The following is a 22,743-nucleotide window of genomic DNA, read 5'->3' on the forward strand; positions in this document are numbered from 1 at the left end:
CCTTCTTGACATGGAAGTGTAGCAGTAACACTTGGGTTTATCTTCTCTCTATTCACTTTAGATCATTCAAAAATAGAAAGCAGAACGTGTGACTTTCAAACATTGTTTGTATTTATTTTAGAAAGTCAGTTCCAGACACTTGAAAATTTATGAGCTCCATATGGAATGGCCTTAACTCCCCGAGTCATGGGCTTTATCATTCCTTTGCATTCCAGCAGTACTGAGTTATTTATGTTTCTGATAACGTCTATGAAATTTCAGTTCTGCTTGCTTTATATATGATTGCTTCTGTCTAGAATTTTTCTCTCACTTACTTAATGAGCTCTTATTAATTCCTTAAAGCTGGGGCAGGATGGTTTTGACCTTTTGAGTTTGTTTTATTCTTAGGGACGTGACCTCTCTCACTATTAACCTTGACTCACTCATTAAATCAATGTGAATTAAAAGACTCCAGAATGAATGATAACAATTTAAGTTTGATAGAATAGAATAATAAATTTTAAGTGTAGTCTTTGAATTCTTATTTTGGTCTTGGTCTTGTCTTATTTTTTTCCATATGTTGTATTTGAATGAAATAAGAATGTAAATAGTTCCAAGCAAGCAATTAAAAAATAGCACACACACACACACACACACACAAACACAAACACACACACACACACACATATATATATATATATATATATATATATATATATACTGTAGATAATAATAAAGGCTAGTGATTAGGGAGAGGGATTCTACATCTTTGAGTTAGTAAATGCTAGGCATAGTTCACACTGTGAAGGTCACTTCTAGATCTGAGATTGTGTACATAGAAGGGTATTAAACAAGTTCAGGACCATATCTGTCAGGCATGGTGGGAGAATAAATAGAGAGTTTTACTGTGTGCCTCAACTGTCAGTTCAGCTGTCAGAAAGAAGATTAAGCCCTGGAATTCAACCTCTATTTTAAAAATAACTGCTTACCCTTCTCATTGCAGGATATTTCTTCTCTCCTGACTGAGTTCTCTGAAACTTTGTAAGCCCATTTCCAGCCTAAATGGATGATGTGCTTGTCTCTGTAGTATAGTCTAGTGATGTTTGCAGTGAAAGGTGAAATGCCAAGTGAGGGTTGAAATACTCCATATGTCTTCAAATTCCACAAGTCCAGGGGTGTGGGAGACATTCAGCCACAGAAATTCAACATGACTAATCCTTGCAAAACACTCTGAAATGGATAGTTCATCTTCTCTGCCTGGCCATACCTCAGAATGCATCCCCGTGGGATTTTAATGGAGCCATCTGGATTTTTTCAGATTTAGTATTAAATGTTTTTCAGAAAGGCAGAAAAAGACTGTGTTTCAGAGCTCCCACCTGAGACACTCAGGAGACCATGGGCATGGGTTTCTCTTTGTTCTCGTTCTCTGTAAGAAATTAATTGCAAATATGCGTTTGCTTCCTTTTCATAAAAAGACAGAAGTGAAGATGTTAGTTTGTTGCTGACTCACTTTTCATTTCCCAGGAAACTTCATTAGTGCATTTATTTCCAATCTGTGTTCTTTAGAATCACCTTTTAATTTCATTTTACCTTCTATTCAATGTACTTCCCACTTATTTTTTTCCCTTCTAAAGCAGATTTTGGTATCCTTATTGCTGGATGTCTTGGGTATCTTTTGGCTTTGAAGATGCTCATTCCAAGGCTCCTTTTCTCAGAACTGCGATGCAGACAGTTCTCAAGGTCATTTAATGGTACTATGATAATGTTTGAAGATCCCTAAAATATATCTTATTCTGAGAACCAGGCTGCTGGTACTGAAATACATTCAACTCAACAAATGTGAAGCAAGGTCCAATTTTTTCTAATTCTGATGTGCTTCTACATTGCCAGGAGGTAATTACATACAAAGACCAATGTGTGGATTGCACAAAATCTGGGAACTTTAAGAGGAACATAAATCAGTTTCAACAAAGGAGGCTAGCTGTTTCTTGGGTTAGTTATTTGTCAGTTTCTGCTCATCATTCATCTAGTTTATTTGTCTCTTAAACACATTTTTTCCCATCAAGTCTTTGGACTCTCTCTTTCATGTGCAAAATTCTACTTGAAAAGGCTCATGAAATGGGTTAGCACTTTGCACTAACAGATATCTACATTTTCTTTCCATTACTACCGTGTGTGCAACCATTGCCGTGTACTCACATAATAAAAAGTTAAATTGCTCATCAGGAGATCAAGGGAAGCAGTTGCATCCTCAAGTTGTTTAACATTGCTTTAACAACTATTATATCTTTGAATGTGTATCTCCTTTAAAGTCTCTCTCTCATGTCTCATGAATATCAATGCTAGGTTACTTTGCTTCTTGTGCTATCATCTTCCTTGTCATGGGTTACCACCCTAATGGTTCTGATGGACCAGCTATTAAGAGAAAAGGAGAGAGTGTATCTACAGGAAGCATGGGATTTCTTCTTTTTACCTTTTAGCTTCTAAGAATTCTACATGTATTTCTCATCAGTTAGGCCATCACAAGAAAGTCTGTCCTATGCTCATGCAAACATTAAATTCAATGAAAAATGTATACAAACATAATGATAATTGTGCATTCATGTTCTTTTACTTCTGTTCCATTTTTAAAATATCTAAGCATGCCCCTATGTGCATAAAGTTTAGCACACATTTGTGTTCCTGGATTTGTTCTAGCTGTTTGGCCTAGGTTTCACTTGGTAACATATTTCAACAAATTCTCATTCTTTCAAGATAAATTCAGACTTAATTAAAATTTTTTTCAGCCCTGTGAAACCGTGCCTAACCTGTTCACATTATAGTAATCCATAATACTCAACCAATCCAGATAATATAGAAGTTGTATTAACTAGAATATCTTTTATCAAGTATACTAATCACATTGCCTTCTATACTGAGTTTCTCCTTAACTGACTTTTTATTACGGCTTATTTATTATTTTTTATTTTATGTGATTGAATGTTTATCCTGCATTTGTGTATGTGTAGCATGCATGTGCCTGGTACTCATGGAGGCCACAAGGTTTCAGATCACCTGGAACTAGGTTTAAGGATGGCTGTGAGTCACCATGTGTATGGTGGGAACCAAACCTGGGTCCTCTGCAGGAATATCAAGTGCTTTTAACCACTGAACCATCTCTCCAGCCCCAACTATATAATTTCTGTAGAATTATTTGTGCTTATTATTATCATTATCATATATCAAATATTTACCATGTTTATATTGTCTTTTTTAGGTCACCAGTCTCTTCAGAAGATCATGGTAAGAACATGCCATTTTTATACTAAATTATGCACTCAAAAATTTGTCCCTGGTCATAACACCTCACTGTCAGAGAAGAAAATTATTAAGGAAGTCTCTCTAGGATGTTGATACAGTAGTTTGGTGTGTGTGTGTGTGTGTGTGTGTGTGTGTGTGTGTGTGTGCAGTTGGCAAACACTTTTAAAAACATGATCCACAGAAGCCAAGTCTGATATCTGGTATTATTTTCAAATCCCTTCTAACCATTTTTGGTTGACAAGCATTGTGATGTCAATGTCTTCTGCCTGGTTTCTGTCCAGCCATCACAAACGTTGCATGTTTTCTAGGTAAGCATGTGTTTTCTGTAAGTCTGATTTCCTCCTCTAAAATGAGGATATGCTATAGGAGATATCTCCCAAGTCCCTTCCAGACCTTGAGGCTGCATCTTTGCACAGCCGCTGGCAGAGTGCTGTACATCTGAGATGGAGCGGTTCGGCAAGTGAGCAAGCTGCTATTTAGTCGGTGTGAAGTCTTCTTCTTTTAAGAGACTGCCACTTTACTCAAAGGACAGGATGTCTAATTATGTCATCTCTAACCTTTGTTCACTTATTCCGGCAGTTCTCAAATTGTTTGTCAGGTGGCTATAATGAGCTCATCATATCATAGGACGATGTTTCACAAACACCGGTATTCAGGATTAGCTTACGGCTTGTTGATGGCTCTCTTTCTTGGACTTTTAAGATTGTCCCATAAACATAACCCACCCCTGTAGATTACCTCTTTCCAATTGACTGAGTATACATACATAGCACCTTTCACATATAAGATGCGACAGATCAAAAATCGTGGTTGGCTTTTTGCTATTGTATTTGGAAACAAGGTCTAAGAGGCCTAAGGATAGAATCTTCATCTTCTTCTACTGCTTATTGTTTTATCCTCCACCTTTCCCCCATTCCCCTGTCAATTACCCGCATTCCAGGTGTACGATTCTGCATCTAATTTCTGGATCATCCCATTTTTAATTTTTATCTTTTTTTTTTGCATCTTCTGCTTCATTCTTGCTGTTCCCTGGAAGGAAATGACTTCTTTTTGTATGTAGATGGTTTATGCTCATCTTTTTTAAATCTTTCGTGAGAGCTTTCTGGTACACTTGTTGTGACATAACTTTTCCTAAGCATAACACATGCATCTGAAGCTTCCCTTAGTTGGCTCTTCAGACTGAATTTCTTTGATATAGTCCCCGACAGCAAGTAAATGTTTAAAAAAATGTATTTATTAAGTGAATTAAATAAGGAAATGGAGAGGGGGGTCTCCTCCTGCTGCTACATTATGAAGTCTGTCCTAATATTGGAACAAAGTTGTGTCATGTTCTCTAAAAAATTGTAGGGAAAATTCTGTTCAAGGCCCATTAAGTGTGAATTAGGTAATCAACCACCTAATGGTAAACCGTTATTGCATGTTATTTTGCTGATTGTTGCTTGTATGAATAGGATTTTGATTGTATATTTGTAAGTCCTTCAGCTTTCATGTCCAAATGATAAATTAGAAATGTGTGTTTGCCTCTATTTTGAACTATTTTTACCCTTAATAACCTTTGGCTGTTTTTGTTTTTCTATCCATAAGAGTGCAACCTCTATTCAAGGGGCAGGGTTCTAAATTAAAGTTCTTAAGGGGTTAGGAGAGATCTCTAGGTATATGTCAGGGCCCTTCACAGCTGTGAAAGACGATCCCTGCCCAAATAACATGCTCTTAGAAGTAAGAGTATTTTAACAGCTATTAAATGTGATTAGTTGAGGAACTACTGTGCAAATTAGATGAGTATTACATTTTGGCAAATACAAAAAAATGCATTATATAGTTATACCTCTTTGTCTCCAGCAACTTCTAAAAATAGTTTAAGCATGTGTGCTGATTTACCTATGCCACCTAACTGTTCATCATCTACTATCCTTAGGGAACTATTTTTCACATGTTTCTTTATTGCTATGATTTTTACATGTTTCTTTATACTACTCCACACTGTGTGCTTCCTTACCTTTATGTGTTTTATGAATTAATATTTGGGGTGGCCATCATAAGACATCTTGAGTGCATTTGTCTGCTGGAAAGACATTGCAATGCATCTGTGAGAGAGGTGAATCAAGATTTTCCAATTTACTCTACAAGAATTGAGGCTCACTGGCAAATGGATCATGAAACCAGAATATAAAAGCCTGTGCCTCTCAGTGTTCTCTTTTGTTCCTTTTCCACCAGCCATCCCATTTCCTTCAGTAGTCACTGCTCCCTTCGGCTATTTCTGAAACAAATTCATTCTCAGAGAAATCTGACTTAGGAAGTCCCATAGCTCTGCTGTTTCCCATCCTTACAGGTTCGCTTCAGAGATCACTTGGGTGCCGCCATTCCACTCCTGTTCTTTTATTCTGCTTGTCCGTGTACTGGGGTTCTTCATACCTGCTCTGTGTATCATCTTCATACCTGCTCTGTGTCATCTTCATACCTGCTCTGTGTCATCTTCATACCTGCTCTGTGTATCTTCATACGTGCTCTGTGTATCTTCATACCTGCTCTGTGTATCTTCATACGTGCTCGGTGTATCTTCATACCTGCTCTGTGTCATCTTCATACGTGCTCTGTGTATCATCTTCATACCTGCTCTGTGTATCTTCATATGTGCTCTGTGTATCTTCATACCTGCTCTGTGTATCATCTCCATATGTGCTCTGTATATCATCTTCATACCTGCTCTGTATATCTTCATACCTGCTCTGTGTATCATCTTCATACCTGCTCTGTGTATCATCTTCATACCTGCTCTGTGTATCTTCATACCTGCTCTGTGTATCTTCATACGTGCTCTGTGTATCATCTTCATACCTGCTCTGTGTATCTTCATACGTGCTCTGTGTATCTTCATACCTGTTCTGTGTATCTTCATACATGCTCTGTGTATCTTCATACGTGTTCTGTGTATCTTCATACGTGCTCTGTGTATCTTCATACGTGCTCTGTGTATCTTCATATGTGCTCTGTGTATCTTCATACCTGCTCTGTGTATCTTCATACGTGCTCTGTGTATCTTCATATCTGCCCTGTGTATCTTCTGCAGAAATAAGCTTCCAGCTTGTTACAGGCGCCCAAGCACCCAGTCGTTATGTTCTTCTATCCAGGCAGTGTGAGAGGAAGTGTAGCTCGGTTAATGTTAGCTCCACATAGCTTAGAGGTTAAGTGTGCTGGCTCATGCACACAACCCCAGCTACTCGGGAGGGCAGGAAAGTTAAAATTGGAGGGCCAGCTCAGAAAATTTAGTGAGTTTTGTTGTCAAAACAAACAAACACACAAACAAATAGAAAGTCAAGAAAAGTTTAAAACTATAGTGGCCAACAGAGAGAAGTCTTTTAACTTTATCTATAAACATTAATTTTTCACTGGAAACCTTTATTTTTATATCAGGCCAAGGAAGAACAAAATGTCCATTACATAATTTGACTTGTAGTCCCCAAGTAAAGAGTGGGTTCAGGATTGGATGAGTGGTCATACAAGATTGCCAACACTAGGCATGGATGGCACATACATTATTTTGATATTCATAACGCAGTATTAATGTCTTTGAGAGTAGAAGATAAAATGTTCTGAGCACTTACCCGGAGCTGTGCAAGGACACTTTAACTGCATTATCCCGTTCCATTGTTATTAGGTAACAGCCTACAATGCATGCATCATCCTAACTCTGTAGCTGGGGAATCAAGTCCATAAATATCTGGCTTGATATCACATAGCTACTAAGTGGGAGAGTTAATTTAAACCCAGATTCAATATCCAAAGTATCTTTCTGTTTTTTCTTTTAACTTTACCACATTTCTGGGAAAACAAAGAAATGATTGTCAACATTAAGGTAAATTGACAGAATTATTGAGAGGGGAGAAAAGTTCCTTCCGTCTAACAAGAGTTTATTTACTGCTGTGTAAGTAATTTCTTTTTAATGACAAAAGAAAACCGAATAAAAAAACTAACAACTTCTCCCTCCTGCTGGGAATGATTTGTCCCAGTAGAAAAAGTGAAATACCGATGTCACATTTTCTCATAATTAGTTAGCTGAGTGAAACCGATGCTGCAGGGAAGCCTGCCATGTGACTCCCAGGGGGAGCATTATGTTTTAATGCAACATCTGGAAGCTGGAGCCCCTCTCTGTCAGAAGATAAGGTTGACTGTGATTGATGGCCCTGCTCTCTGAGTTTCCTCTCCATTTAGAGCCTCACACTTCATCATCTCAGTTGTGACTGGAGTCACCTCTTCCAGTCCAGGCGGCTTCTCAAGCTCTATAAGCTCTTGGGTCCCTTTTTGCTCTTTGCACGTTGGTTTTCTAAGCCTATCAGAGTGCTGTTCCTAGAGCCATTACCCGTGTGAGCACCCCCAAAGGGCAATTTCCAATGAATGTCTATCCTGGTACAGAATGGGGGAGAATCTTTGCCAGCCATACATCTGACAGAGGATTAATATCCAGGAAGAAAGAAGGAAGGAAAGAAAGAAAAGAAAGGACTCATTTAAAAAATGGGTCCAAGACCTGAACAGAGAATTTACAAAAGAAGAAGAAAAAATGGTACACCATAAAAAGCATCACTAGACTCTTAAAAGAAGACCAGTAAGCTACTTGATTCCCCAGCAGCATCCGAGTGGCCACCCCTGTTACACGCACACGCACAGGCACACAGGTGCACACAGCTCCTTTGGACACGGTTCTGTTGCCATAGTAAGGATCAGACAAGGACGGCAGTGACCAATCTGGAAAAATGTAATGACTATAGTCACAAGCATCAAATCTGTGGGTCAGGCTTGGAGTTGACTGTCCTTTATAGTATTGACAATAACACACCTTGTTTGTTAATATGGTACAAAACTCTGAGATATCAAAATCTATTCCTTGTTAATTCATTTTTCTGGGTTTTGATTTTGCTTTCAGTTTTACATTTATGTGTGGGTGTGGTGGGTGTGCATGAGCGTGTTCATGTGGTGTGTGTGTATGTGCATATCTGTGTACTGCAAGGTACAAGTGGAGGCCAGGGAACAACTTTCCACTCTGTGGTTTTCAGGGATTGAACTCGGGTTGTCAGGTGTCTTCACCTGCTAAACCATCTCATCAGCCCTTAACTCATTTTTCTTCTCTTTGTATGTGTGGTACTGTGAATGAACACAGGGACTCTATGTGTGCTAGGCTAGTACCCCACCACAACCTGTATTCCCTGCCCTTTGTTTTTATATCCTACTTTGACTAGGTTGACCATGAGCTGACTATATAGCCCAGCTAGGCATGGAATAGCAAACCTCCTGTGTTCGCCTCCTGAGCATCTGGGATTCTGGGGCTGTGCTATTAGGCTCAATCATTTTTCTAACATGAATATAAACATGTATGCATATGAAAATAGTTAACACATAAAAAATAACTAAAGAAATCATTGTGAGCCATTTCCTAGCTTAAAATGAAAACTTATATAATTTGAGAGTTTCAGGTTGTCTGCCTTTCTGACTGTATTAACTTCCCTATGTTCCAGAGTAACTGAATTTTCCTCCTTGTCAGTCATGTCATTTCTTTTTTATTTTAATATATATAAATAATATATATTTTATTTAATATATACATATATGTGCATATATATGTATATATATACATACCCCACATGTGGATGTATGTATGTTTGTACATAGAGTTTTGCTCACATTAAATCCTTTCAAGATGAATCAGGATGTATATTTTTCTGTGATTTGGTTTGAACCTTTGCATTTTTAAAAATAGTACTTTATTTGCTCTTTGAAATGTTCATACATTTATACAATGTGTTTTTAGCATACCTTCTCACCACTACCTCCTTCCAGCTCTTCCTAGAGCTCTTCAATATTCCCCTTGCAACTTCATGTCCTCTTTCTTTATGTTGTTGTTAATATAATGAATAACCCTGAGTGAAATTAATTAGTGCTGGCCATAGGTGTGTGACCATCCAGTGGGGTATGGACAACATAACAGAAGAAGCCATCAACTGACCACAGCTCCTTTGTTAAAGGTCTAAGGATGTGGTTTCTGGAGCCCACTCCTCTCTCAAGGATGGTATGTTTACTGGCTGGATCTTGTTGTGTAGGTGGCCACAGCTGTTATGAGCTATTATGTGCACCCTCCATGTGGTCTCCAGGAGACTGCATTTCCAAGCTTTCCTGCCCATCCCCCAGCTCTTACATTCTTTTTGCCCCTCTTCCCAAATGTCTCCTGAGGCTTAGATAGAAGAGGAAATGCTGCTATAGATGATCCAGTCACATCTGAGCATGTACAGTCACTCATACTCAGCACCTTGACTCTACATAACACTACCCATTGCAAAAAGAAGCTTGAAGTTGAAAGCATCCCAGTCTGTGAGTACAATAGGTAGAAGGCATGACCACTTAACATGACAGCAGCAATAGATTGCACCTAGGTCCCTGTAATTTCCCAGTCATGGATTTTGTAAGTTGAATCAGATTGTGTAAACTTTTGTGATTCATCTTTGATGTTGTCATGGTTATCTTGTTCATTTGTTACATGGTATATTGTTTCTGCTAAATAAGTGCACAGCAATTTTATAAGTGTAATCTGCCATTGATAAATGCTTATACAGACTACAGAGTTTTGGTTTTGGAAAATACTACCACTATAGATGTTCTTTTCCACACTACTTCTGATATTCTTGTGTGAGAATTCCCCTAATGTTTAAGACCCTCAATGGTGATGACTTAGTTAGATGGTAGATTGTACATATCTTCAGCCTTTCAGGTGAATGGAGTAAGTGGTCATTCAAACATGTGCAGACTCTCAATGGCATTGACTTAGCTAGGTAATAGATTGTACACATCTTCAGCCTTTCAGATAAATGGAATAAGCAGTCATTCAAACATGTGCTCTTGGCCTCGGTGGATAAGTGCTTCCACTGACCCACCCAGCTGATGCTTGAAGTTAATGAATTAAAAAATAGTTGCCAGTATCATGGTAGTGTGACCTTGAAACTTGTGATAGAACATATTTTGTGTTCAGTAGTTACATATTGGTGGAGCATCTTTTCATGTATTTATAGGCTAATAGTGTTTGTTAATCTATGAAATGCTTCATTTCGTTATTGGCCTAACTGCTCTCCCTTTGGATTATCTGTTTCTTTTTCTTTTTTAGACAAATGATTCCATAAACATATTTTTGAATGTTATGGATACATTTTTCTTCTCTCTGTTATGAATTTCCTTCAGCTTGTGGGCCACATTTTAAAACTCCTTTGGGTTTCATCCAATAGACAGATGCTCACTATTTTAAAATATTTCAAATTATTATTTTCCTGTAGTTGATGTCTTTTGGATGTTTTAAAGAATTGCATAACGCAAAGTTAAAATCCTTATTGCATTCTAAAAAAGTGTAGTTGCATTCTTTATCAATTTTGTGGTTTAGTGAGAAATAAAGATGCATTTTCTTTTGTTATTTTTTTGTTGCTTGAGAATTCATATAAGCATATAATGTGTTTTGACCAAAACCACCTGTTTCTTTTCCAACTCATCCAGTACCCCACCACCATTTTTCTCTCACACATTCATGTATTCATTTTAAAGTCCAGGGGGTCCACTTACTTAGCGCTGTCAGTACGTACATGTCCCTCTACTGGAGCATGGGCAGCCTTTGGGGGGGGGAGATTCATATGTGAGAACACCTATTTCATTTATTATCTACTTCCTTACTGGTTTATAAAGCCAGTTCTGTCTTTTTGTCTTGTCCTTTTTATTTTTATTTTAATTCATATTTTCTTACTTGCTTTTAAAAAGTAGAATAATTTTTATTAGATATAAAACATCTAATTTACATAGCAAAATTGCAAGCACACATACAGTTTTTAAAACTCTGCAAAATTAAAAACTATGAAAAATTCAAAGAGAAAAATTACAAACCAACCCACATAAATATAGGGTTGATAAAATGACAAAATTATATGAACAAAAAGTTGTATGCATCATAATAATCAAAGGGCTTGGAAATTATGGAATACTTTCCAGCTGATCACAGAGAAATTATTGTTACTACCATAAATCTTTTTTTCATGCCTTTTTGGTATTTCATGCATGTGTGGTATATTTACATCAATTTCATCCCTCCCTCTCCCCCAAATACTCCTACTTCCTCTCAAATTCATAATCTCTTCTTTCTTTAATTGTTGTTATATGTGTGAATCTGTGTACATAAATATACACATTGTATACTCTCTCTCTCTCTCACACACATACACACACACATATGTTATGAGTACAACCTGAATCTATTTACTTACAGTTAGTGTTTAGAGCTAACTGCTTAGGGTAAGAGGATCTACCAAGTGGCTCAACCTTGGAGAAGACTGATTCTCTCAGCATTTACCAATTGCCTATAGGTCTTCAACTAGGAGTAGGGCTTTGTGAGAGTTCTCCCTTCCATGCTGGCATGTCAGTTAGTGTTGTCATTGTGTGGATCTTGTTTAGGTGACGTATGGTTGAGATTTTATGGGTACAGAAGACATTTTATCTCAGAGGGCCTAGTACTCTGGCTCTTACAATATTTCTGTCCTTTCTGCAATGTTCCCTTAGACTTAGGGATCATGTTGTAGATATATCAATTGAACTTGAGCACTCCATGGTCTATCCATTTTGACCAGTTGTGGATTTCTTTTTTTTCCGCAATGATCTCCATGTATTGTAAAGAGAAGTTTCTTTGGTGAAGAGTGAGAGCTGAACTCAACTGTGGGTATAAAGATAAGTATTAAGAATGCATTTAGAAAGTATACTGGTTTGGGAGCACAGCATTACCACGTTCTCTTCTAGAGTCCATGATCTCACCAGCCACAGGTAATTAGCTAGGTTTACAGAGCCAGGCATGGAGTTATTCTTATTCAGTAGATCTCAAGTCTAATTAGATAGCTGTTGGATACTCACAAGAAAGAAATGTCAATATTGTAATAGATTTTCTCAGTTGTTTTATTGACCAATATGTTTATTACTTTTTAAAAGGCTTATTTATAATATATACATCAGTGTTTTGTCTTCATTTATCTATACACACTTCATATGAGCCCATGGAGGGCATCTGATCCCATAGACACTTGTGAGTTACCAGGTGTGTGTTGGGAACTGAACCTAGGTCCTCTGCAATCTTGAAATCTGAGCCATCCCTCCAACCCTAACACACTTATACCCAAACTACACTGTTTTAGTTGTTCTGACACTGTTATGGATCCTAAAATCTGATAGAAGATAAACTCACAGATTCCTTCAGAGTAACTTAGTCACAGTAGCCTTTTTATTTATGTAAAATTTAAAAGCAGTTTGTAATGTTACGTATTAAAGTTTCATGATCAGTCTGGAGAGTGGCTTGGCTCAGTAGTTGAGTGACTGTTCCAGAGGACTTGAGCTGGGATCCCAGCCCCCAGGCCACCTGGATCACACTGTATGCAACTTCAGCTCCAGGAGATCCAGCATCTTTTGGCATTCACAGTCACCTGCACACAAGTCACATGCACAAATAAAAATAAGTCTTCAATTTTTTCATGAATATCACTTGAATTTATAAATGAGAATGGAGAATAGTGATATCTTTATGACAAAAAGCCTTCAGTTTCTAGTTGTGTCTCTTTACATTTAATTGGATATCAGTAGTATTTTATAGTTTCATCATCTTCTATTTCTAGACACTTTATATCATTAATGACACTTTATGTGTTGTGATTTTAAAGTTGCATTTTCTAAGTGATTTTTTTATTATTTTGTGTGTGGTTTTTTGTTTGTTTGTTTGGTTTTTGTTTTTTTCCTGGCATACTGCAGTGTAGTTGACTTTTTTTTTATTTTTTTGGTTTTTTTTGAGACAGGGTTTCTCTGTGGCTTTGGAGGCTGTCCTGGAACTCACTCTGTAGACCAGGCTGGCCTCGAACTCACAGAGATCCGCCTGCCTCTGCCTCTGCCAACTGAGTGCTGGGATTAAAGGTGTGCGCCACCAACGTCTGGCTGTAGTTGACTTTTAAAAGCTTGTGTTTGTATCAAGATTCCTGTTAACCTTTAACTTCATAAACTTTACATGAAGGGCCAGGGTTTTTTTTTTCTATTTTTTTATTTAAATTAGAAACAAGCTTTGTTTTACTCCCTCCCCTCCTCTCCTGAACCCCCACTAATCCCCTATCCCCTTTCTACTCCCTAGGGAGGGTGAGGCCTTCCATGTGGGAATCTTCACAGTCGGTCATAAAATTTGGAGCAGGGACTAGGCCCTTCCCTGTGTGTCTAGCCTGAGAGAGTATCCCTCTGTGTGGAATGGGCTCCCAAAGCTCATTCATATACTAGGAATAAATACTGATCTACTATCAGAGGTCCCATAGATTGCCCAGGCCTCCTAACTGATACCCACATTCAGGGGGTCTGGGTCAGTCCTATGCTTCTTTCCCAACTATCATTCTGATTTCCGTGAGCTTCCCTTGTTCAGGACAGCTATTTCTGTGAGTTTCTCCAGCCTGGTCTTGACCCCTCTGCTCATCATTCCTCCCTCTCTGCAACTGGATTCCAGGAGTTCAGCTCAGTACTTAGCTGTGGGTGTCTGCTTCTGCTTCCATCAGCTACTGGATGAAGGCTCTAGGATGGCATATAATGTAGTCATCAATCTCATTATTGGGAAAGGGCATTTAAGGTAGCTTAGATTGTTAGTTGATGTCATCCTTGTAGATCTCTGGACATTTTCCTAGTGCCATATTTCTTTTTAAACCTATAATGGCTCCCTCTATTATGGTATCTCTTTCCTTGCTCTCCTCTATTCTTCCCCCAACTCAATCTTCCTGCTCCCTCATGTCCTCCTCTCCTAACTCCCTCTGCCCTCCTCACATGCTCCCAATTTTCTCAGGAGATCTCGTCCCTTTCCCTTTTGCCAGGGGCCATGTATGTCTCTCTTAGGGTCCTCTTTGTTTCCTAGCTTCTCTGGTGCTGTGGATTGTAGGCTGGTAATCCTTTGCTCTATGTCTAAAATACTTACATGAGTGAATACATAGATAATTCTGTACAGGTAACATTGTCAATAAATATTGAGAATTTCAGTCTACTCTCTCCTGTTGTTATGCTTTTGCATGTAATTTTATGTCCCTATCCACACTGATGCAGAACTGAATAGGTAGGTGTTGGTATGCAGTATCATTGCTGATGTTGTGAAGTCACTATGAATGCCATCTATAACTTCTGCTAAGTCGACAGTTTAGTGCTCCATGACCTCAGGGTAGGTGGTAGCAATTTGGCCATAGATATTTGAAGGCTTTTCTTTCATATTCAAATTTAACATATAATGAAGATTTCACTCATTATCTTCTTCTTCGTCTTGTTGTTTCTCCTTCACCTGTTAACCTCATGCACCTCAGTAATTGTTCCCCCACCCCCGCCCCGTGGAAATCAGTATCATATTCATGATAAGAACGAAAATCTATTAGCATATTTATCTCCTTTACATGGTGCTAGTTCTCCATTTGCTAATGATTTATCTGACATCTGTGTTCATGGGTATGATTGGCTTTTTAATTTCTTTTACGTTTTTCTATTTCCATTTATTGGTGACTAATGCTTGCTCCATCAAATCAATGAGAAATACATTATCTTTTTCTAACCTCTGAGATAATTCACCAAACCCTTGAGTCATCTACTTCTGGAATACTTTACTTGTCCTCCTATTTTTATTTCACAGACAAGGAAAGTAGGAGATCCCAGGCATAGTTAATAAGTTTAGAAGAAGGATGCAGACTCAGGCAGTTGGGATCCAAGACTGACTCTGAATCAACTCTCTGTACAGTGTGTCAGCAGCTGAGCTTGCATCATCAGGATTCTGTTTCTAAAACTGAGGTATTAGAGTTCATGTTTGGTGGGCCCTTTTCTTTAAAGATGAAGAAGTGCTCCTCTTCATATAACATGGCACTGAAAAAATTCCATTTTCCCATCCCCGAACTTCATAATTAGGGAAACAGGAACCTCATTCCCTGCCAGTAAGCCTCAGATTTGTTGACATATAGCTTTTCCTTCAGGAACTAGCACAATAAAGGAGACACCCTCATGACTAGAAGAGTGGAATAAACTGAGGAAGGAAGCTGCTTTCCCCTTTCCTGTGAGTGGAAATACAGATGGAAACATCTGCAGCCTTGAATTGCCTTCTCGGAATAGCTTACCACACTGGCCTCCACCATATGCTACCTTGCAATGACTTTGGTCTAGCTGATGCCAAGTTGCTAGAGGATATTTTCCCCTATACTCGGTTTTCTACCCTTTAATCTCCCATTGGTTTTCTAATTAGGTTCAAACTTTCTAGAGCTTGCATTTAGGGCTGATCTCAATTTCGTCTCTGTTGCTTTCATGAGTAATTTCTATTCCTTTGCTTACAGACACCCCCTGGATCCCAATTCCCCGGGGTTCATTCAGCCATATAACTTCTATCACCTTCTACTATTCCTCTGGAAGACCAGCTTTGTCTTTTATTCTGCATTATCCTCTGTACTTATTAATTCCTGTGTGTTGGAGCCAAATCCAGGAGCCTAAGGACAAACAAAGATGAATTTCCCTGACAGCTTAAATGCTTGGGCTTTCTCCTTCCTTATTCTTTCACTGATTTTTAAAAATGTATTCCTTTAAAATATATTTCCTCTTGAGCGGTGTTTCACTTCATTGACTCTAAGCCCAATGAATAAAGACATTGCCCTGTTCTCTGCAATGCCCTGGCACAGAACCGAATTCCTCTATTCAAGCCTTACTGTTAAATTTGCTACCCTCTGTGGTGTTGGCAAACAGAACCTTCCAGGGCACATCTTTGAATCCCGCTGCAGCCTCATTAATGCTGGTCCCTGTGGTAGAAGATAGGTCAGCCCTGGTCCTTTTCCAAAGAGATTCAGTTACAAATGCACTGAGAAGATGGCCTTTTGCAGTAGTTTCAATGGGCACTCCCCAAAGGCTGTGTGAAAAGGAAGAAATAAAAATGACAGTGCACCCACCCGTATTGCTCCTTTTTCCCGAATCCCTGGAAAATAGATTATCTGCTTCTGATTAAAAATAAAGCAAGGGAACAAAACAGCTCCCATCTAGAGTTCCCCAAATCTGGTTAATGTTATTTTGTGTGTGTTCTGACCCTACTGTGCTCCCCCCTCTCTGCTTGATGGTAAGCATATGATCCTTTTGAACCTTTGGGTTTCTTTGGAGCGCTTTGTTGGCGATAATTATCTAACTATCTGTGAAGGGCTGATTATTGAGTGTGCTGTGGGAGGGGCAGGCGTTCTTTCTCCTGATTGATTCACAACAGTGCTGTAGATTGCCTTCTGGTGCAGAGGACAGTTAAAGGAATGTCTGAAAATAATAAAGAATAAGAAATCAACAGGAAGATGGAGAGTTTGGAAGGGTAGAGCTGGCCTCCTGGATTGCATTTACGTGGAAGGATGGGATCAAAGACCACCAAATGAAGTGACGTGTCTGACAACAAATAGTTATCATAGAGCCTGTTACCCCCATAGAAAAGTGATAGTTAATCATCATATGTCAATAAAGCATTTGTTAAAAGACAAAAAAAAAGTGAATCTGGCTTTTCTAAAGAAAACGTGGGTTCTCTGAGCCTTGGATTGTATCTACTTTTTCATTATAATAGAAATGGAGAATTAACAGTGTGGTTATTTACTGAGATTATTTATTTAAGGTTTTTATTGTATGAAAACATGTGCATTGACATGTTAATGTTCAGTATAGCCATGGTTCTAGGTTGACACAATGGCGGTTGATGTCATGTATTCCTCAATGAGGATAAATGTCATTCTGTTTCTGTTCTTCCTTGTAATTTAAATTCTTAATTCTCTATGAAAACCCCAATGTTCTCTACCCAAAGCTGATTTACTAGAAGATATTTTCCTCTTGCAATGATTAAGTTCCCTGAATCATTATGATAATTGAGTGGAAAAAAAAAAGAAATAAAAAGGAAAGGACATGACTGATCCTAGGTGAGGTGAACAGGGTTTATTATAAATATGTGGGAGAGTATAGTCAGAGGCAGGGACCCCTGGGAGAGTCCAGAGTGGACATGACCAGACTGAGCTGTGCCAATGGAAGAGGGGGAAAGGAGGAAGAGGGTAGCCAGGTACAGCAGCCAGGAGGCCCAAAGCTATAAAAAGAGCAGGTAACCCAAAATGGTTCAATGATGTAGGGAAGAACAGCCCAGCCCCTGGACTGGAGAGCTCAGCCTAGGAGGCAGAGTTTGCCAGCCAGAAGGACCCTGCAACAGGTAGTTACTAAGGTTTGTGGGGGGACCTGAAGGACAGAGTCTTCATTGATATGTTAAATAGGCACCTTAGCCATTTGTCCCAGGTTTGAAACCTAACAATAATTAGTTGCAACATATTAGAATGCATAACACTATTTCAAACAGTACCTAGTAGAACGCCACTTTAACAAGATTGCTCTAGTACTTTGGAAGCATTTGTTTTGTTTTGAAAGAGAGTTCCATGTAACCCAGGCTATCCTGTGACTTGCTGTATAGCTATGAAAGACCCTTTCTCCTCCTTCTATCTCCTCAGTGCTGGGATCGTATATATGTACCACCATGTCCAGCCTTGGCAACATTGTTTGTTTGTTTTTTAATCAGTTAAAATGTTTTTCTTGCCTGTGTGGTCTGTTGTAACTATTTAGGCTTGAACTGTTTTGGTTAGAGATAGATTCATCTGTCCAGGCCTGCAACAAAATCATGTCAACTAAATGCTTCTTGAATGACTTTCCACAATGCTCCTGCAAGTCCTCTAGGCAGGTTTAGGTGTTGTAGTATTTTTTAGAATGTTTTTTCTTGGCATCCTAAAGCATCCACTGACCAGACAGCATCACTGCTTCTAATACTTAGGAATATGTCCCGTTCATCATTATGTCCCATTTCTACCTCGGAAAGGCAAAACCTGGTATGTGGAAGGTACTAAGAGGCTTTAACTTCTTGAACCAATCGTGAAAACGTCTATTTAGAAGGACCAGGTGTGGTTGCCTAATGGCACTCCTTACAGTCAGATAAAGGAGAAAGAGTATTACCATGCTAGGGAGCCAGGCTCTTTAGTAAGCCTCTCCTAGCCTGGATACACACCCTGGTTTTATTCTAAATTAGCTATGTGACACTGAATATGGTTAATGTCAAGGCATGGAAATAGAAGGATAATAATTATACATATATCTGATGGGTTTAGTGAACATTAATTAGATTAAGTAATAAAGGTGAGGCTTCTAAATTAAGCCTAACAAATAAAATGCTTGCAAATATTAAAAGAAATGAAGTACAACAGAGGTCATCAATGTTCAATAGCCAAATCAGAATACACTCCTTTATTAAGTATAGCCCCTATGTCCTACTTATATGGGCTTCCAACATTAATTAGTAAAACCTGTTATTTTACATATTTCCAGGACTAGACATTTCCTTCAGGTGACAGCCCAATAGGCAGAGGATGACTTCTGTCATTGTAAGTAATGGCTAGCCACGTGAGATTTGAAGGCAGGGCAGGCCAGGATAAGTACAGTCTGAAGAGGAAAGAGCCCTCCATAGGGTGGACAGTCCTTAACAAAGCATTCACCTTCGTTCTTGGTTTCTCCGTGGATCAGGCTGCGCTGGCTGTCTTGAAAGTCCCCTTCAGCTTTGTGTGTGCTTGCCTCTAAGCTAGAGAAGATCAGTGATGCGACACATGAGGGAAAAGCAAGCAGGACACCTACAGGTGCCAAGGCAATGCCTGTGCTTATGACGGCAAGCCACAATGCCGCTGCAACACTTCACTATGGAGAGGCAAACCAGCTTTACCAGTGCGTGAATGCTCTGGGGGGCTTCCACACTGGTTCCTTCCACCTGCCAGTGAACAATACCCACTCCTTCCTGAGACAAAGTAAAACCTGTTCCGTTTTAAAAGGATAATTTCTGCTCACTTCTCATTGGGGGACAGGCATTTTCTGCTACCTCTCACCCTAGCAAGAGAAGGAAATTGTTTGGGCCATCTGGCCAAAAATTAAGAGAGCTGTTGTATCATCTGCATGCACAAAGAATCTAAACCACCAGTGTCCCTGTCAACTGTGCTGTTCTCCTTTGTGTCCCTCAAGTCACCAGACCTTCCTCATCTCGCACCACTCTGCCCATCTTCAGAAAAGCACCTATGCTACTCTTCCTCGGCATTCCGATTAACCAGGCACCGCTCGGACCTAGATATTTCAATATATTTTGTGTGTTTTTGACTTTTAGGAAGAGGGTGATAATCTTGGCCATGGTTGCATTATGGCAACGAAGTTCCTGGGAGCTTTACGTGGTGGGAGAAGGGACTCCGGGCTCCAGCCTCTCACTTAATTTTGCTTGTGTTTTGTCTTCATCCCTTGGACACAGTTTTCTCAGCTCCCTTTTTTCCTTCCTTCCCCCGGCCCTGTTCTGAGTGCTTTCACTTTTTCAGGTGATGCACTTTCTTCAGGGTTCTGTGTCCGCCACTCTCCCGTCTTCTCTGCTAGAGAAATCCTTGTTCTCCTGTATAGCTTCTTCTTCCGACCAGGCAACTCTGCCCTACAAGGCTGCTTCTCTAATGGCCTGTGGACACATTGGGCTGTGTGGGAATCCAGAGGTTAACTTTGTCTATCTTTTCTTTCTGAAGAATGTTTGAGTTCTCAGGAAGGATGAAGGTCCAGTCTTTATTTCACTTCATGGCAACTGGCCCATGAAATGCAGCCCTTTGCGAGTGTCGCTGATGACTTCCTGCTACTGTTAAGTCTAGCTGATGTTTCTCTGCTGAGCATGCTCAGAGCTCGACATTTGTCTCACTACTCTGGTTTCTTAGGCAAATTGTTGCTTAATCAGCTTAATACAAGGTAACGAAGGTCAACAATTGATTTTTACATTTCTCAAATTAGATATTATAAATCTTTTTCCTCTTCCAATGACTGTCTGTCATGTGCTTATATGGGGATAGCAAAAATATATATTTCTTTACAGCAGTTGCAAGCACAAATTACCTCATCTGTCCTTATACTGTTTTTCAAATTTGCGCAGTTTTGTATATATATATATATATATATATATATATATATATATATATATATATTCCCAACATCTTTTTCTGATAGTAACTCTTATTGTATTTACTCCTCCTTGGTTTCATTTTGGTTCCAGTGAGGGATGTGTTAGCACTTTTTTTAATGCCTCATTTTAGAGAGAGTGGCCAGCTGTGTTAGGGACTGATAAGGCGCTTAGTGTACAACCTGATAGCCATTTGACCCATAAACCTATAATCTCTCAGAACTCTAGAATACACTCTTACTTGAATCCTGGCCTCAAGCCCATTTCTTTTCCCCTGAAGTGTTGATGTATGGTCAAAGCCAGAAACCATCTATCCTTTTCAGGCTCCATCAGCAGTTGGTTCTGAACCCACCACATGCATACTTTTCTCAACCTGAATTCCTTTTAGAGGTCTGAAGGGCAATGTTAAAATAGATCAAATAAACTCACGGAGGCCAGTCTAAGAGAAGGGACGAAGCCTAAGTCCCAGTTCTACTTGTTATCAGCTCTGTAAAAGTCAAGAGGATCTGTGGGTCAGTGCAGCCTCCCCTGCTGTGTAGCACTTTCCTCTCATTAGTGAGGCCGAGCTTTATTTTATTTTAATACTCTCACTCTCGGGGTTATACCTTTCTCATCCAAATGACTGCAAAGAAAAAATAAACAAAGTGACTCAATTTAAATTAAATTCTCTCAACGTTATGGGAGGATACAGGAACTTCAGAGAATACTGGTATTCCTTTTGTGTATCTTACCCAAATTGGTTTGCAATATGCTCAGCGTCTCAATTTGCATTACTTCATTCAAATGTTAAGAAAGAAAAGAATGTTATTGTCTACCATAATTACTTGGAATTCATGAGTTTTATAATGTACCATAACTAGGTTAAGTCCTTTAAAAATACAAAAACCCCTCTCAATTTGTACAAGCTCAAAATTAACTGAGCAACAGAGTTAGTGGAACTCTGTGATACTGATGCCATGAATGGATATTCTCTTCTAGTTGAGGGGTAATTGGGCACTTACATCAGATGGTGGTATGGTAAGAGAAAAAAAGTAGTGACCATTATACCCAAATACGGTACCATTAATTTATCACTAGAGAAAGCATTCAACTTGAATGCTAGTTCAGTTGTAGAGGTTGGCCAGAGGGGAATTTTCAAGAACCCTGCTGATCCCTCTTGTGATTGCTGTGATGTATTTTACACAGCTGAGTGAAGCTAGCATGCTATGAGTGGCGAAGGGTGTGTGCTCCATTGGCCTTATAACCTACAGAGACTTTTGTGAATTCAGGGCTCAAAGCAAATTATTTAATTAGTTAATTAAGATCCAAGGCTAACAAAGTAACACTCATCGTTGACTTCACATAGAGTTCTGGTTTGACTCCTATGTAGATATTTCTAGTCTTGAAATCTTTGGATACACCAAATAAGCAAAACTAAATTTTCAAAGAGATGTAGAAAATCTTTGGGACTTGGAAATTGACTTGCAGGTAAAAACATGCCAATGGAAAAGGCTCCCTCCCTCCCAGCCTCCCTCCCTCCCTCTTGACCTTTTCCTTTGTGGCACTGGGGAGCAAACCCAGGGTCTCAAACATGTGAAGCATAGACACTAACACTGAATTAAATTCCCTACCCAGGTGGCCTTTCTTTTACTTCCTGTAACATCTTCCACAGTTCTTAGTTAAAAGAGAAGTGATAACCAGGTGGACCACTGGCTATGGGGTCAACCACATACATACTTAGTGCTTACTAATTTCCCATACCATGAAGTTTTCACAGAAAGCTACAGCGTCAATAAAGTAAGGGGATATAAAAGCACATTATGCATACCTTTAGCTTAACTGCAGTGCTGGAATTAAACACACAAAATAGCTAACACTTTCACAATAACAAAATACCAAATGAAGTGCTGCTAGGAAACATCTGGTCTCTGCACTGTTTACAGCCAGTTCCAGTGGTGAGTAAAAGGAGTGAAGGGCTTTCCAAAGAGGGCACATTCTGGTCCCCTGGCAGCAAGGTAGAGTGTTTCTGCTGGAGGGAACACTAGATGCTTGCACTTCTATTTTTGTCCAAACAGAAAACTTCTTCCATGCTCATAGGGGCTTCAAAAGGATTGCTACAGCAGATGGAAAGAACCCATATACACTGTGCATGCAATTACTAGGAGCTGATTGAATTTGAGCATTAGCTCTATCATTAGAGAGAAACGGAGCCTATCTCTGTTTCCCATAAATGGTTATACACTCTGAAGTAGATATGGCCCAGGGTATGCTTTGGATCCAAGACCACGGAACTATTAGACGCTGCTAATGTTTACTCCCTATAATGCGGGTGATGATGAATGGCATGAAGTATGTGCTCTATATCTTTCAGACAGTATTTCTTCAACTATATAGCACAAGGACTGTACCAGTGGTTCTCAACCTGTGGGTCGTGACCC

General features: G+C 39.2%; 1 protein-coding gene across 8 annotated transcripts in view; it reads left to right on the plus strand.

Moving 5' to 3' along the window:
* The window catches only part of Dgki (diacylglycerol kinase iota), a 445,999-nt gene that overhangs the window by 391,739 nt on the left and 31,517 nt on the right, over positions 1-22,743 (plus strand). For all 8 annotated transcript variants that reach the window (XM_040728459.1, XM_040728462.1, XM_040728460.1 and 5 more), the window contains one exon: positions 3,236-3,261. In XM_040728459.1, coding sequence (XP_040584393.1) covers positions 3,236-3,261 — 26 coding nt within the window. The remainder of the gene's footprint in view (positions 1-3,235; positions 3,262-22,743) is intronic.

Source organism: Mesocricetus auratus, unplaced genomic scaffold (assembly GCF_017639785.1).
Source record: "Mesocricetus auratus isolate SY011 unplaced genomic scaffold, BCM_Maur_2.0 Super-Scaffold_100019, whole genome shotgun sequence".
NCBI classification, from domain to species: domain Eukaryota; kingdom Metazoa; phylum Chordata; class Mammalia; order Rodentia; family Cricetidae; genus Mesocricetus; species Mesocricetus auratus.